General features: G+C 38.2%; 1 protein-coding gene and 1 long non-coding RNA gene across 10 annotated transcripts in view; one reads left to right on the top strand and one right to left on the bottom strand.

The window, feature by feature from the left end:
- LOC127044429 (uncharacterized) overlaps positions 1-3,121 on the bottom strand; it is a 41,352-nt gene extending 38,231 nt beyond the window's left edge. For 3 of the 4 annotated variants that reach the window (XR_007772488.1, XR_007772491.1, XR_007772490.1), the window contains exon 1: positions 2,543-3,121. This is a non-coding gene — a long non-coding RNA (uncharacterized LOC127044429). The remainder of the gene's footprint in view (positions 1-2,542) is intronic. The other variant, XR_007772489.1, reaches the window with a different exon arrangement.
- Positions 3,122-3,531: 410 nt separating this feature from the next.
- The window catches only part of ESCO1 (establishment of sister chromatid cohesion N-acetyltransferase 1), a 56,646-nt gene continuing 43,857 nt past the window's right edge, over positions 3,532-16,320 (top strand). For 4 of the 6 annotated variants that reach the window (XM_050939198.1, XM_050939202.1, XM_050939201.1 and 1 more), the window contains exons 1-6: positions 3,563-3,812; positions 5,560-5,664; positions 5,869-7,952; positions 8,638-8,749; positions 10,794-10,860; positions 13,458-13,569. In XM_050939198.1, coding sequence (XP_050795155.1) covers positions 5,871-7,952; positions 8,638-8,749; positions 10,794-10,860; positions 13,458-13,569 — 2,373 coding nt within the window. In that variant the 5' untranslated portion in view covers positions 3,563-3,812; positions 5,560-5,664; positions 5,869-5,870. The other 2 variants (XM_050939199.1, XM_050939200.1) reach the window with 2 other exon arrangements.

The raw sequence follows: 16,320 nt of genomic DNA, 5'->3' as shown, positions 1-16,320 counted from the left end.
AAGATTTGTGCACATACAAGCAGGCTCCGACATGTCACTTAACCAATAAATAAATTATGGAATCAACGCTCTTCATGTTATATTTACATAACTGTGTTGTTCATAGCTCTGTGTTAAACCTCTTTAAAAGACATTTGCTAAGGAAACTTCTTATAGTGCAACTGTAAATCACATAATCAATGGCAGATTTATTATCCTTCCTTTCTTTGCCTCATATCACTTAGGCCCTGATCCTTTAGTTGTTTGAAATCAATGTGACAACTCACATGTTTAAAGTTATGCATGTGTGTAAGCCTGTGCAGGAATTAAACCTTAACCTAAATATATCTACATTCACACATTTCCCGAAGACCCTTCCGTACCTTTAAAAATACTGAACTTTTGTGCAGTCATTTCTTTTTCATAAGGATTATGAAATTGACTGGAGCAGACTAGTGGCAACCAGCTTTAACAACCTGATCTGTATCACTATCCTGAACCTTTCCCAAAGCAACATGGCATGAGAATGGCTATAGTAGCACTGATGGATGATGTGGTTATGAATAGAAGCCTAATTTCAACACTTAACCACTCTGTTGCCTTCCATATAGTTAATTAAAAAATGCCACTGACCTGGATAACACTTCCACAAGCTACCCAAGACACTGACCTCTGGTATCTGCCCTCCACTCATCAAAGCAGAGTCTTATTTGATTTTTCGCTAAATTTAGATTGAAATAGTGGTGAGACATTTTGGAGCTACAGGTTTGCCAGGAATCTATTCTCTTTCTCCTTCATCAAGCTATTTTGGGTGCTTGATTTTTGGAATTGCTCTTTTAAAATCTAGCAAAAACCTAGGTGCCAGATGTATTTTCTTTCTTTCTGTTTTTTAATAAAATGTACCTTTTTTAAGAACAGGATTGGATTTTTGGTGTCCTAAAAGGTTTGTGTATATGTTGTTCAATTAACTGGTGGCAACAGCTAATTTCCTTTGTTTTCTTTCTCAGCTCTTCCCCGGAGGGGTGTGTCTGAAAGGGCTTGAGGGTACCCCACAGAGAGGAATTCACAAGTGTTCCTTCCTTTGTTCAAGTTTTTTGCATTTGGGTGGTGGCAGTGTTTACCAAGCCAAGGTCAGAGAAAAGTTGTAACCTTGGGAGTGTAATACAAGCCAGGAGTGGCAAGTATTAATTTTTAAAATCATTGAGGGCCTTCACCTCTGCACCTGAAGTGCCAGAGTCGGGATTCAGCCTTGACAGCTTTATTCAAACTTTTGGATTTAATATATAACAGCAATGGTACATTCTTTAGGGCTTCCCATCATAAGGTAAAAAAGTTTGTTATCTTACATTCACCCAGATGATGTTACCGTCTCTGCATACTTCATGTTAACAATAAAAAGAAGGGAAAATGTATCTGTGAATTTACATTTTTAACATGAAGTATGCAGAGATGCTTCTAACATTTTCCAGGAGGTTTACAAGCTCCCAGATGATTATGGTATCCTGCTTCTGGAAGCTATTTTGCAGGTTATTGTAACACAGAAGCAGAGCACATGTTGGTACATTAGTTGTAAAGTCATACTGGATTACGGTGAGTTAAAGGAGCAGCTCTATAGGGAGTTATAAATAACATTTCCTGCTATCAGCTATTTTACAAAGCTGCCGCTACTGAAAATTTCCATCAGTCCAGGACAAATTGTGCTTCACTGAAGCGTGCATGGAAAGAGGATCTTACAAAATAAGGTAGATTCTTCATTTCAATGTCACTAAATGACAAATTAGGATTTAGAAGCAGAGTAAAACATCACTATACTGCTAACTCTATTCAGCAATTTTCTTCCCAAACAGTATACTGTACAAATGCAAGGGCTGAGGAATATAGATAAACTATAGAATCTCCTGAGGTTGAAATATTATAGAAAGCCATTTATTAGAGAGGATTAAACAATTTAATTAAAACATTCTCAAAATGCCCACTTTAAAAAATATTATGAATAAACTGAGAGATTTATATGGAAATGCTCAGAAATTCCATTCTATACACAGAGACTAAGTGCTGAAAGTTTGGGAAAGATACATGAAATCACTAGTTTAGTCTCCATTGCAGCGTCCAAAACAAGATACTTCAACAGAAGATGGCATAAAGTCATAAATGAACAACTTCTATCATAGCCTACCCTTAAGAGAAGATATAGATTGGCACAAGTCCTGGAACATGAGGGTTTATCTCTCTTCTAACTTTTTCATTTCCTTCTAATGTAGGTTGTAGATGTTCTTATTATATATTTATACAGCTAATCTTTATTTTATCCTGGTAAACCCTTGACCCTAGTGATATCACATTTATGAGCTCCAGATGTTAATCACATGCTGTATGTATATTAAATAAAATGTATCCTTTGATTTGTTTTCTTCTTATTACTTTGCTGGTAGAAAATTTGCTGAATGGCAATGACAAACTAGAATAGTAATTTGGGAATAATTTACATGTCATGTGTAGTACATATAATTGAAATAAATATCATCTAATTGTGTGCATATTGTCCCTTTTCCTCCCTACCCACCTTTTTCAACTGTCTTTAGATTATGAATTCCTTGGGGCAAGACTTGTGCCATCTCTTCTGTTTGGAAAGTACTTTATTACTAGAAATAAATTTAAACAAAATATTACTGTTGCCTTATTGTTGAGTCTTATAGAGATGGACGGTGGAAGAAAATAACACACTAAGGAGAATGGCAGAGAAGCAGAGGGGAGACAGAGTGCACATGGTAAAATATTAGGGAGAAGATGGTGGGACTGTCAGTGATAGACTGCAGATGGCATTTTTGAGGCAGGCTGCCTATGTGATAAGAACTGGAGAATGCCCAGGAGAGAAAGCACAGGAGGAAGAAGACTAGCATTGCCAACCCTCCCAGATTGGCCCGGAGTTTCCAGGAATTAAAAATTAATCTTTAATTAAAGATTATGTCATGTGATGAAATCTCCAGGAATACATCCAACCAATTCAACCCTAAAGAGGACAGCAAGAAAGGGAGTGGGGGACCCAAGATGGGATGGAAAGACTTTTCAAAAGAAGTGTGATGAGGACAGGACTGGAAGTCCCAGAGCTACAAGTGGGTGCCACGGTCTGGAAGGCATGGCCATGCATGGTGGGGGGTGGGGGGCTTCTGCCTGTGTAAACGGAAAAGGAGTTGAGATGTGAATTAGTATTGCTGCTTTCAGTATCCTTGGCTCTGTCCTTTTCTGTTATGAGAAGGGCAACTGGCACTAGGGTGACCAGACGGCAAGTGTGAAAAATTGGGACAGAGGGTGGGGGGTAATCTGTGCCCCTGTAAGACAAAGCCCTCTCTCAGACAGCCCCAAACCAAACAGGGGACTGGATCGGCCCCCGTTCCGGCCGCCAGGGGCCGCTCTGACTACACCCAGGCCTCCCTTCCTCTTTCCAGCTCCCGAGCCGTTTCCTTAGCAGTAGCAGGGCTCTCGTCCAACAGCCACCGACGGAAGTTACGCTGTGCCGGGAAGCGGTTTCCGGATTCGGCATCAGAGAGCAACAACAACAAGCGTCGCAGTCTGGTAACCGTCATAAATCGGGGCGGGGCAGTAGCAGGATTGTCTGTGTGCCCGGATGTGAAGAGATTCCATCCACTTGCTTCTGCTTTCTAGCGAGGCTGCAGCCTTCTGGGCGACATGGGAAAGGTGCACGAGCGACAGTGACCTCGCGCCACTCACCGGCTAACGCGAGCCCCTGCCCCTCCCCCAGCTCGCGCCGCGTGCCCCCGCTCCCCAGAACAGCGGCTCGCGCTGCGGGCGCGCACCGGAGGAGACTCGCTGAGGTAAGTGACCGCGGGGCGCCAGCCCGGCCCCCCTCCGCCGCCAGAGGCTGAGCGGCCGCGGGCCCTTCCCTCGTGATCGAGCAGCTTCCCCCAGTCCCGGTTGCCGCCTCTTCTGGTTCCCAGGCGCAGTGACTGGTGGGGGAGGAAGAAGACCCTGGAGCGCGACCCCCTCGATCCTGAACGCTGCCCTCGGCCCCAAACGGCCACTCCCCCGCGGCGGGTCTCCGCGCCCTGAGGTCCATGAGGGGACGCCCCCAGCCCCGTTTTGGTTATTACTGAGAGGCTCAGGCTCGGGCCCCTGGACCAGGCTTTGCGTCCCCCACCCCCGTGAGGGCGGGGTGTAAAGTCTACAGGCCGCAAAGGATTTCTGTGTCAGCACGCGGGTGATGCCCGCTCGTAGCTTGGTCCCCGGTCCCGCTGAATCCCCCCACAGCTCGGAGCCAACTGTGAGGGAGGCTGGTATTTTCCGTCACTTTCCTGAGCCAGGATCGTTGATCAACTTATAACGGGCAGTCCCCATCCACTCTCCCACTTCTTCCAACCTCTGGGCAGCCTTAGACTGCAACCTCCTCGGGGCAAAGACTGGGCGCGGCCTGCATGTCCAGGAAGCTCCTAGTGCTACTAGACTGAAGTGAGAACGAAGGGAGGAGTTAAACTGCAGCAGCTGTGTGTGGAAGAGGGTGGCACATGAGTTGGATCCTCTTTGTTTCACTGACAAACCTGTCCTCCATATAACTCATCTGGGGGGCAGAAGTGGCAGTGGACTCTTTTCTGCTCTGTGTTTTGCTAGGGGAAAAAAAAAATCAAGACTGCTGTGACTAGCCTTTAAAACTGCCACAGACAGTGAACAGGGCATACCGCTCACCTTAAGAGGATCAACATTTGAACACTTTGAGATGGTGTATCAGGCCTATAAATTACATCTGTTAGCAAACAGAATAGTTTTTTACAAGCTAATGCAAGTATCTGTATGTAGGTTTGTTTGCTATGGCACTCGATAGTCAAATTTCTTACTAGCAGAAATCATTGTTTTCCTACTGATTAATGTGGGGAAAGATGAAAGGCTTGGAGGTAAAGGTTATCCACATAACTGCTTCTGTGTCCTCAGAGGCTACTTGATTTTTTTAATTATGGAGTTAATTGGGAGAAGTGCTAACAGTCTGATGCTATAACATTTCAGAGGTTAAAGCAGCAAAGAATCCTGTGGCACCTAATAGACTAACAGACGTTTTGGAGCATGAGCTTTCGTGGGTGAATACCCACTTCTTCAGATGCAGGACGGCTCCAGACTAACACGGCTACCCCTCTGATGCTTGACATTTCAGAGGTTGGGAGTACAAAAGTGCATCCTTAGTCTCTGTGAGGGATACATATGAGAGCATATAGTGTTGCATTACAGTGACATCTAAATATTGTACTGACGGAGCTCCAAAAAGTGCCCTATTCTGTCCTCTGCTCCTTGGGGCTTTGGGTAACAGAATGCAGAGCTACAACTGCAAATGAAGGGTCCTGATTTAAAATTCTGTCACAAAGACAGAATATGGAGGGTTGCATAAAGTCCACATGTCGCTTTTGCCTGAGAGTCTCATACTTTAAAGCTAATTATTATTTGAAAGAATGAAAAAAATGTAATATAGGTGGTCAGGAGCTATATGCTTGAATTCAGAGACTGAGAAATACAAGGGAAAAGTTAACAAAACAAACATACTGGATCTAAATATCTCCATAAATGTTTTATTCTTTATAGGTGACATGTAATGCCTTGTCTACAACCAAATTTGTAAGGAATGCTTTTGGCACAGCTTGATAAGTTACTTTTTCTGAAACATCGATCGCTTCTTATAAAATACGTGTAAGTAAAATAAATGTAGTATACTAAACTTAAAATGGCTTAACAGATTTTGCCTTCTGATCGTGACTAGTACACACTGATAGTAAATAGACAAAATTAATAATCCAATATGTCTCCTTTTATATAATATGGCTAATAATGTACATTAACAATAGAAGTAGCTGAAAAAATTTGTAGAAATTCGGTTCAATTGTTGTTTTGCAGAAATGGCAGCCCAAAAAAGGAAGTCAGCAATAGCAGAATCTTCTGCTAAACGTCGGAAGCTAGATAGGAACAGCAAATCATCAACAAAGAAAGAAAAAGAGGTGTCAGCCACAAAACATGTCATAAATAAATCAAAGCCAAATAAAAGTGCAATGCAGAAGAAAGCAATGCTTAAAATCTTGGTCAAACCTAACAGGTCAGTGGTAAATAAAGCCATCAATAATTGTGCTAGGCAGTCCTCCCGTTCTAAACTAGGGCAGAAATGTTCAAAGCAGTGTGAACTTCAATTAAAGGAAAGATCCAGTAAAACAGTACCTATGAAAAAATCATCCCTGAAATCATTAGGTAAAATATCTACTACAAAAACACCCTCCAGAACTCCAAAAATAAACCATAGTACTTTCTTGAAATCTACAAAGGCTTCCTCCAAAACAGGTCCTGAAGGGAAGGACAAATGTGCTTTACAAACCAAAGTTTCAGTTGAAAGCAAGAGACAGCAATTAAAGTCAACTTCAGATATTAAAAAGAGTTCATTGAAACCTCAAAGTATTAGGCAGTCTGTCTTGCAGTCTGTAAAAACTTTAAATGAAACTAGGAACATACACGTGGATATGAAATCTGTTAAGGGAAATTCTGCAGAAAGTAATTCTTCTACAAGTACTAGAGCTGTAAAAATGACTGATAAAAATTTAGGGATACAAGTTCAGAATCCTAAAAAGAATCTTGCAAAAAAGTCAACTTCTCAAGATGCTGAACAACCATTGATTAAATCTTTTGGTGACAACAAATGTGAACCTGAATTAGGAATGCGCATGATGACAAGATCATCAGGCACAAACACTAAAATAGCTGTCAAAGACACACAACAGCAACCAAAAGCCACACAAAATAAGGAAGTGTGCCAGAAAAAGTCAGTACGAGACATTCCTACGCCAAGACACATCATTATCCCAGATGAGCAGCTAACCAGGCGATCACATAGATTGCAGCAGTTATCGGATACATCAGCAAGATCCCTTCGTAATAGAGAAATTAAAGAAGGAAAAGCTTCAGAAGTGCAACAGGGCACTCGAACAAAAGGATGTATTCAGGGTACTAGAATTGAAACAGTTAAACCTCTTAAGCAGAAAACAGAAAAGAAAAATAAGAAAACAAAATCTAATTTTATAAGTGGAGATGAAGAAATAACTGTAGGAATAACCAGCTCTCTTCCAGAGAAAAAATGTAAAATGGACCGTAAAACCAATGATTCCAACAGTTCTCAGCATAGCTTGCAAGGCTCAAGATTATTTCTTGTTCATAAAAAAGTAGAAATGGTAAGTCCTCTTCAAACAACTTCTGTGACAATAAATAAGGAAAAACAACCAGTGCATCAGAATGTGAAAAGCAGTGTAAAAGCAAAGAGAGTTTTGCAGCCACCTATAAATGAAAAAGATCTAGCCAATCAGCCTGAGAATGTTGTGAAGTCCAAACGGGTAAGCATTCTTGAACTCTGTGAAGAAATTGCAGGTGAAATTGAGTCAGATACAGTAGAGGTGAAAAGAGATTCTCCCAACACTGAATATGGAAAAGGAGAAGAGAAACATGCAGAAACACAGCTGTCACAGACTGTAATGCTTACTCAGAAGGAACCAAATCAGAGCACTCAGTGCAAGCGTTTTTTCCCCAGCAAAAAAGGAATACCTGTCAAATGTGTTCTGAATGGCAGAAATAGTCCTGCAAACAAAAACTCTAAGTGGACCAGAATTAAACTAGTGAAAGCTAATAATATACATCAAAATAAATTTAACTCTGCAAGTGTTCCCAAGCTGGATTTGTTAGAAACTAAAATTAAAGTTCCAGAATCAAGTCAAGCCACGGGTGCGGAAATACGGCTTTCAAAGGCCCAAGGTAAATTGTCAGTGACAAAGCCATGTGAGAATAAAAGTACAATTCATGTACAGGAGAAATTGGGAGCAGTTTCTTCTGAAAGAGTCAGAGCTAAAGATGTGACATCGGAAACAAAGCAACCCACAAAAAAAGTTGCTGAAAACGGCTTGTTGGATAATCGGACAAAACATGTTCCAGAGCCAGCACTAGATGAGGTAATTCTTTTTATTTATGGAATGTGGTGGGAGGATACTTTTCCTAAATTTATTCTAGTACCTAACAGTGCTGTCTGTGCTTGTGTAAGTAGCTTTATCAGTAACATTTTGTGCAACTAAAACATTTCAGTACAGGAACCTTAATCTGCTATTGAGTTGACTTGTGATTCTGCTCTAAGTTAAACAGGAAAACAAATCTGTTATGTATTACTAAGGGCAATAGTTTAAAAAAAATAAAATTCTCCAGTAACTCAAGTGCATAGCACAACAAATCAAAATGTCATAGCTGATTAATTTAAAATACCGTATCTATCTTTTGCAGAAAATGTACATTAAGGGGAATGGGAGAGCAAAGTACTACTTATGCTCATGATTAGGTTTGTTTAAATGCAATGTTCTAAGAACATAGGAGTACATGTAATAACCATATTCTTTCCAAATAAGCATCCATATGCACTGAATGTGTAATGTAACAAAATTTTGCCACGTTAGATAGTGCCACAGATATATACATGGGGTTGCTTATCAGTTCATTAAGCGAAGTCTTAAAGAGAACTGGGAAAAGTGTTAAACTGATCTTGTAGGAACTCAGTAATGGTTTTACTCATAAAATATTTAATGAAATAGGGACAGAACTTGGAGCAATTTGACTTTGATCTATCATCTGTTCTGTTGTGTTGTTCAGAGTTTTAGCTTGCATTTGGATACAAGTCCAGAAAGCACTCCAGTGAAAAGTACTGCAGCAGCACCACCACCACCTAAGCAAGCCAAAAAGGAGATAGAGAGTGACTCTCAAGGTAAAAAATCTAAACTGTAAATTCTGTGTACTCTGAGAGGTCTGTTTATGGTGGTGATGAAGGAATCCTCTTCTTGCTTTTCAAATAGGAATGTTACAAAATTTATTGGTGTCAGCAGGGCATGAAAACTTACCTTGCAGTCCTAGAACGACGCCTACTATCAAAGTGAAAAATATGGTATCTGGCAACCATGCCCTCCAGAGCCACATCCCCAGTAATTTAAAAGAATAAAAGTTATGTACTCAGTTTAAAAGTAATATACCAACAGCACTTGTTGATACCTAATTTTTTGGGCTATATTAGATTATTACTGGTGGAATTAATCAAGTATATTAGAATAGTATTTGGCCAGTTACAAGAACCAGTTGAATACCAAAAGATATTAATCAGATATAATATATGATGTCAGTAAAATCAGATGTTAATTGAGTACTAGTCTATCAAATTGACTTATTTCATCTTTTGCTTTTTGTTTTTACCTTCTTTTCCTTCCTGTATTCACTCAACTCTTTTTTGCCAGTAACTGATCATGGCTTGTGAGTTGTCATTAGTGTCTGTTTTCTTTTCTTTTCTCTATGTATTCTCTACTTTCTTTTAACTACTTCTCCCTCCATATACTCTCTCAACATTATTCTCCTTATTTATCTCATCACCCATTCTTTCTCTCCAACCCTCCTTCATCTCCACACAGGACTTGGAATTTTTACCAGGTACCTAATAGTAAGGAGACTTATTCACTTGATCATGAACTGATACAAAAAGTGGAGCAATGTTCAGGTGAAAAGCGTTGCTCCCCTGCAGCAACTGAGAAAAGGAAGAGTGCTTGAATTTCTTTTAGGATGCTGATCCCTGAGCTCTGTTCAATGGTTCCATCTTCCCTGTCAGCTTCTAGCTAGTAGATGTCTGATAAACTTGAAACTCCGCCTTCTCTGGCTGCTGGAAGAGGAGCTGCATTCTCTGTGTTCTCTTTTTGTATCTGAGTCTTCTGGTTGCTGAAAGGGTTCCCCTACTCTCCATATCTTTTGTTTACTACTGCCTTGTTTCTAACAGTATACATCTCTTCTCTCACCCTCTTCACTTATTTGTATGCATCTCTTCTCAAGGAGGAACTAGAGTTACTACTTTTTACCTCCCCTTCTCCACCAAATTTCCACAAATTTGCAACCGTTCATCTGTGTGAAGAGGGCTGCATTCACCTCTCTCAGGAACCTGTCAGCACTGTTCCAGTAGTCAAGTCTTGGTCAGTGTAATGTGAAAATCTCCCCCTCGCCTCTCATAGTTCAAGAAGCAAAGAATCAAACTCTGTCCTAAACTAATAAGTATCCTTACTAGATCACTGATACATCTTACTCCTCTCTGATGGCATGCCATGCTCTTGCCTTCTCTCCATCTCCTTATGATAGTGCCTGGCCTTGTGCCCTATGCAATGTTTCATCAGCAGGTCTAGCCGTTTACTAAAATATGACACTTGTGCAATTCTTCTTTTCAGTGCAGCTCCAGCTTTTTGAAGTGCCACATGCCGTAACAGTATTGTTAGGATCCTTTACTGTTGCTGGGGGTTAGGAAAAACATTCCTCCCTCACCCTGCAATTGCATTTCTTAACTGTCTCTCTTTCCTCTACCCTAATACTGAGCAAGTCAGAGATCGTATTTATGGCTGTTTATGGCTCTGCTGCTGTACACAGCAGTACCCAATTGATGTCAGCATGAGTAGGTTGAAACTAAAATTCAGATTGTCTGCTGCTCCTCCCTGGCTATTGGGTGAGAGAATCATGTTCAGCAACAGTTGATATGTATAATTTTCACGTAAGGTAAGTTTAAAAATTTAGTGTAGAGAAATATCTGAATCCTAAACTGAATTTGCACCATTTCATTACATAACTTTTTTTTTAAACATTGTTTTTAACAAATAAAGTACAGTGTGTATAACATGGTCTTGCATATCTCTTTGTTGTAGTGAAAGTTAACATGTTTTGCCAAGTTTACTTTTTCTATTAACAGAAATTTTATAATGAAATGACATTATTAACCTGATTAACTGCAGGTCCGGCTCCCAAGCAGTTGGTGCGCACTTTATTCACAAATCAGACATCTGAGACTAGTGAGAAGAGGTATAGTACCTTTTTATTCTTTAATATATTTATGGAATGACAGTAGCCCCTCCTTAGGTAAAGTTACCATTATAAGACCAATTTTTTTTGTCCCTCTTTTCCACTGCCATCCTAAACTTTTTTTAACATGGAAATCGGTGTCTCATCCTTTCCATAAGAGACTGAGTTCTGTGTAATCCAGTTTACCTAAGGAGGTTGTCAATGGAAAAAGCACTAATTTCAGCTTTGATGAAAAAATGATCATACAGCCTGGCTGCAATGTGAGTCGCACCTTTTTTTTTTTTTTTTTTTTTTTTTTTTTTTTTTTTTTGAAAGTGGTAATTAGCAGAGCTAAAAAATACTTAACATTTTGCATTGCTTTTTTTTGCCAGATCCTAACCTGAGACTCAAAAATTGATGATGACTAAAATTGTTTATTTGGCTCACCTATTCAGAAGAGGAAGGTTCCTGTAGTATTTCAGTTAGTAGACTTTTTAATGGAAATGTTTTAGGTTTTTTGTGGTACCCCAGTCCCCTGCACACTGAATTTTGTGCCCCAGTCTACCTTAAATCTAGCTACAAGTGAGGCCCTGAGAAAATCAGAAATTTAGGCTCCCTTATCCATGACTTTTTTTTCCTCATTTGCAACCACACAAAGTAGGATGCTTCACTTTTAATGATATAATGGCTGTGCCAGTTTTGGCCACTCTGTCATACGCACTCTCCTGATTGTTTTCAATGTGTTACTTGTCTACTCAGACCTCATTAAGTGTCAGATGGCAACGTACAGAGTCAAAGAAATGGACACCATTATTTCATATCCTAACCAGTGATCTTAGTGTCATTAGACATAAAGTAAAATGTTCTCAATGGAGACATGAAACCAATTATAAAACACTGCTCTGTAGTTCAGATTTTCAGTTTTCACCTACAAGCTGGACAAATACAATGGCTTTTCAAAATTAACCAGAGGTTGAGGACTTACTAACTTTTCTAGAAAATTTTCTTGATCTAAAAATAATACCACTGTCAAAAAAAAGCCATAAAAAGACAGCCAGATGTAAGTTTAAATATCTTGACTGAATACTTCTAAATGTTTGAGTTTCTTGCAGATTTAATCTTGATCTTTTTCTTTTTTTTTTTTGCTTTTGTTTAGTTTAGAGAGTTTTAATAAAGATTATTGCTCTTAGTTACTGATATGAGTGTGGTCTTATCTTCAACTTCACCTAGCTAAGTTTTCTGTCTGGAAATGGAGGATGTTCATATTGTTGCGAGCTTGAAAAAAGCCGCCTTGGCTAATAAATTTGTGCTCCCTTTGCTATTTTAGATACTTTTTGTTTTCATAAGTGCTTTCTTAACACATGTCCCAGATACTGCTCCTCTAATCCTATTTGAGACCTGATTGACACAAAAATGATGTCACACTTGGTGTAATTTCACTGCAGGCCCAAGAAGAAAAGATGTAATAGGAAAGATCACTCTTTTAAACATAATTATTTCCAGTAATTAACAAGTCAGAAGAAATAGTGAATCGAGTGAAAGAGACATGAATTCATGTCTTAAGTCTGGCATGCCAACACTTCTTTAGATATAACTTGTAGAGCAAAAAGTCAACGTATGTAAAAGCTTATAATGTATCTACTGCAATAGACTGTGGCGACTGTTAGCATCTTGTTAATGAGAACTATGTTGCTCTGTCTGATCTCTGCTTTGCAAAAAAGGTTAGGATTAGTAATTGCCAAATAGATGTGCTTGTGATGTGTCTGTGTGTGGAGGTTGTGTTTTTTTTTAATTTAAATTTTTATTGCATGAGAAAGTTTAATGACCTCTAGGAGCCTCTCATTCTAAATTCTCCTGCTGTCTCCTTTTGGAAAAAGTTCCCTAGAGCTTTGTGGGGAAGGGTGGGAGGGTGGGTGGGTTGGTAACAATCCCTTTTCTGCTTCCCTCAAATAACACAACTAACAGGAAAGTGGGAGCAGGAAGAACTTTTGATCTGCCTCTGACGTAGTCAGTGACAAGTTGGCTTCTCTTTTCCATGCAGTGGGAAAGTTCCCTTTAAAAACATTTAATGAGAGAAGAAGAGCCACAGGATGTGTATACATAGCCTGTGCACAGGTCCTTTTCAAAGGTGTGGGGATAGGAATTATCTTCCTTAAGGGACTGGAATGGTGTGGTCTAGACTGAAACTGTTCTGCTCCTCTTCTGGTGATATTGGACTGCTGCTACGTCTGACCATAATTTGTTTGTAAAGTGAAAGTCAGAGGGAAAATTACTGTAACTGTCTTGAGAGAGAGAGAGACCACACACACACACACATTGAATTGTAGATGAAATAGACCACTATGTCTATATTACATTGAATGGTTATGTTATGTGATAAGTAAATTGCCCAGTCATTCATAATTATTTCTTCCCACTAGCTACAATAATTTATGATCATATTTTGTTCATCTTGGGTATAGTTTTGAACTATATCAAAATTGTAAACTAAACCATGTATGCTTTTAGTCCTTGTTTTGAGATTTAAATTTATTTAAAATGGATTTACATTTATAGATGCATTTTTGAAAATACCTAGTCAGAAGGGCCTTATTGACAGGAAATATGTTTGTTTAAAGGGTTCCTTTGCCAAACCATTCATTAGCATCAAGGTGCGGTAGCTTCCTGTCATCAGAGCAGCATATTCAAAAACTAAGAGAAGCAGGAAAAGATGACAAACAGCTGATCATCGTAAGTACTTTCCTTTTAATGTTGCCAACTGTGTATTTCTCAAACTTCTGTGTGTCATAAGCCTGCATTTTGAAATGTTAACATAACCTCTACAGTAAATATTTTTGAATGAGCTGTCCCACCTCTTAAATGTTATGAACTTGTCTTAAATGTAGTTATCCTTACATAGGGTTGTTTCTGTAACTTTGTAATCACTAACCATTTCACACTTTCATTGAATTTTTGGCATTAAAAAGTGATGCTAGACTGATTATTGTTGAATCCATATTGTTTAAACTGAGTCCTCCAACATTTCAGTTTTTTGTTTTAAATAGGCTGTATTTGGTTTCTCAAATACAAAGAGGAGCTTTATTTATTAAGGAAAGTGGAGAGGAAGAGAAGTAAATTTGCCTTTGCATATAAACTAATCCTCAGTTTATGCAAATGATACACTTGCTTATCCTCACGAGTGAGATTCTATCTGGCAGATTTTTCTGTGTGAGGTTACATATGAATGCATTACACTTATGTAATGAGATACGGATATTTTTTCAAAGCACTGACTAAAATTAAAGATGGGGAAAGAACTTTTCCACAAATCACTGATGAGCTAGCTCCATCAATAACTGATACAGTGAGAGGTATATTTAAATAATTAAAAATAAATTGGTAAACTAAAATACAAATAGCTATTTCTACTAAAGAAAAAGTAGAGCAAGAACTATTGAACCAAAGAATTTAAAAATGTGAAGTGGGGCAAAAGCACGCAAATTGTCCTAGTTTGAAGGACCACACAACACTGCAGCAGAACCAATTAAAAAATTGAACCTGTTAAAGCAGACATTACCACTACCTGCACTTTTGTAATATTAAAGAATTACTAAGAAATAAATAGAGTCCTTAATCTGCTAAAAATATATACTAAGGACACAAGCCTGAAGTCTCTCTTTCCTAAAGCATGAAATTGCCTCTCTGGGTGGGATTACAAAATAACAGATATATACACAGAATATGTTCAGAAATGCCAGAATATTAAACTGTTCAGAGATGTGATTTATATCTAACACTTACTTGCAACATTCTCAATTATTGCCTGTTTAGGTCTCAGGTGACTAATTTTAGACATACAAATAATCCCCTTTACTTCAGCAGGGCTGAATGGGGGCCTTAAAACCCAACTTTTGGTTGTACAATAATAGAATTTGATCGGTCTTTGATATAGGTTCTTTGTAAGGAAAAAATAGCTATGATTTTCACTGATCATAAACCAATACTTTTTGTAACTGACTGGCTTATTTTTTCTCATTTTCAGTGTTTTTAAAGAGTGTTTTGTTCAGTGCCATAACAAAAAAGAAAAGTCTTAGTTATGTAGTATATAGTGTAGTAATTTTAGAGGGAGGAAGAAAGCATAGGGGTCTTCATCAAAATGTGTGAGGGAAAACAAATTTACATCTGAGACTAGTTCATTGTGTTGTTTTGTTTAAAACTGACAGTGTCACACTTGACTTTTAAACTTCAGCAGAAATACACATTAAAATAAAACACAATCTCCAAAATATTAATTGTATACAACTTTTAACATTTGCATGTTAACCCAATCCCTGTTTATCAATGAAGGATATAGTTGTTGTTCTTCTAGTTCACTTTAATCATATAATAATATATATGAGACAGTGATATATAGGCTTCTGTCCTATCTGCAAAAACTGACTAAAGCCTTCAATCTAGGTGCGCAGAAGGTTACTTTGCCAAGTTAGTTTTTTTTTTATAAAGTGTGAAACTAGAACCAGTTGAAAGAGTGGCAATTGCATTAAATTAAAAAAAAAAACAACTTGTTTTTTGAAATTCATAATTGGCAATATTATTTTTTGACAAACTCTATTTCCAGATATTTAGTATTTTAAAGAAATGTGTAAATGAGTATTTGCTGTATAGTGTGTGTACAGCCCATTTAAAAACTCTTTGAAAACGTGTAAAATATAGTAATTATCTTGCAAATATTGGCTGAAAACATATTATTTTACATCTCTTGGAATTTCTGGCATGCTGTTAGGAGCAGCATTTTATTATACTCTTATTGTAAACAACATAGTTCAAATTGCTGCTCAGACCCATTCGCTACTTAATTAAAACATTAAACTTCCAATTTTTTTTAGGAGTTTTGTTCTTATCAGTGGTGGCTCCTATAGTTAGAGATGTAATCCTCTTGGGCATCAGTCTATCCCTATCTCTCTACCTCATCTCTTCTAACTTGCCAAAAAACCTCTCATCTATCAGAGGTGTTCTTTGTTGTAAGATGTTAGGACTTTAAGCACAACATTAATTACCACTTCTTTACTGTAGCTGTGACCATGTTAATATTTTGGCTTTACATTGTGTATTTTATGACCCTTTGTCATTCTAACTGTTCGTACAATGCCAGAGTCCTTGGGACTGAGCTATGATATAAATCTTATCAAATATTTTTATAAATTCTACCATTCTGTTCAGTATTTGGAGGGAATGTTATGGGTAAAACAATTTTCCCCCCCCATATGCAGTTTTATATTATCTGTTTAACAAGAATTTAGTCTATAAGATGTTCGTATATTGTCTCCTTTGTATAGTGTGTATATTTACTGAATACCTTTTTGTATTATCTGTGAGTATAAAATCTATAACCAGCTCAATTTGTCTGCAAAAGGCATTAAAAATTGTCTTGCCATGTTTGCTTGTAAATGAGTTTGTGCTCTCTCAGTATAAAAATCTTCTACAACTTGAAGTTCTAATACT

This window comes from Gopherus flavomarginatus, chromosome 2, assembly GCF_025201925.1.
Source record: "Gopherus flavomarginatus isolate rGopFla2 chromosome 2, rGopFla2.mat.asm, whole genome shotgun sequence".
Classification (NCBI taxonomy): Eukaryota; Metazoa; Chordata; order Testudines; family Testudinidae; genus Gopherus; species Gopherus flavomarginatus.
Note: the sequence above shows the minus strand (reverse complement) of the source record. Positions and strands in the feature narration are given on the sequence as shown.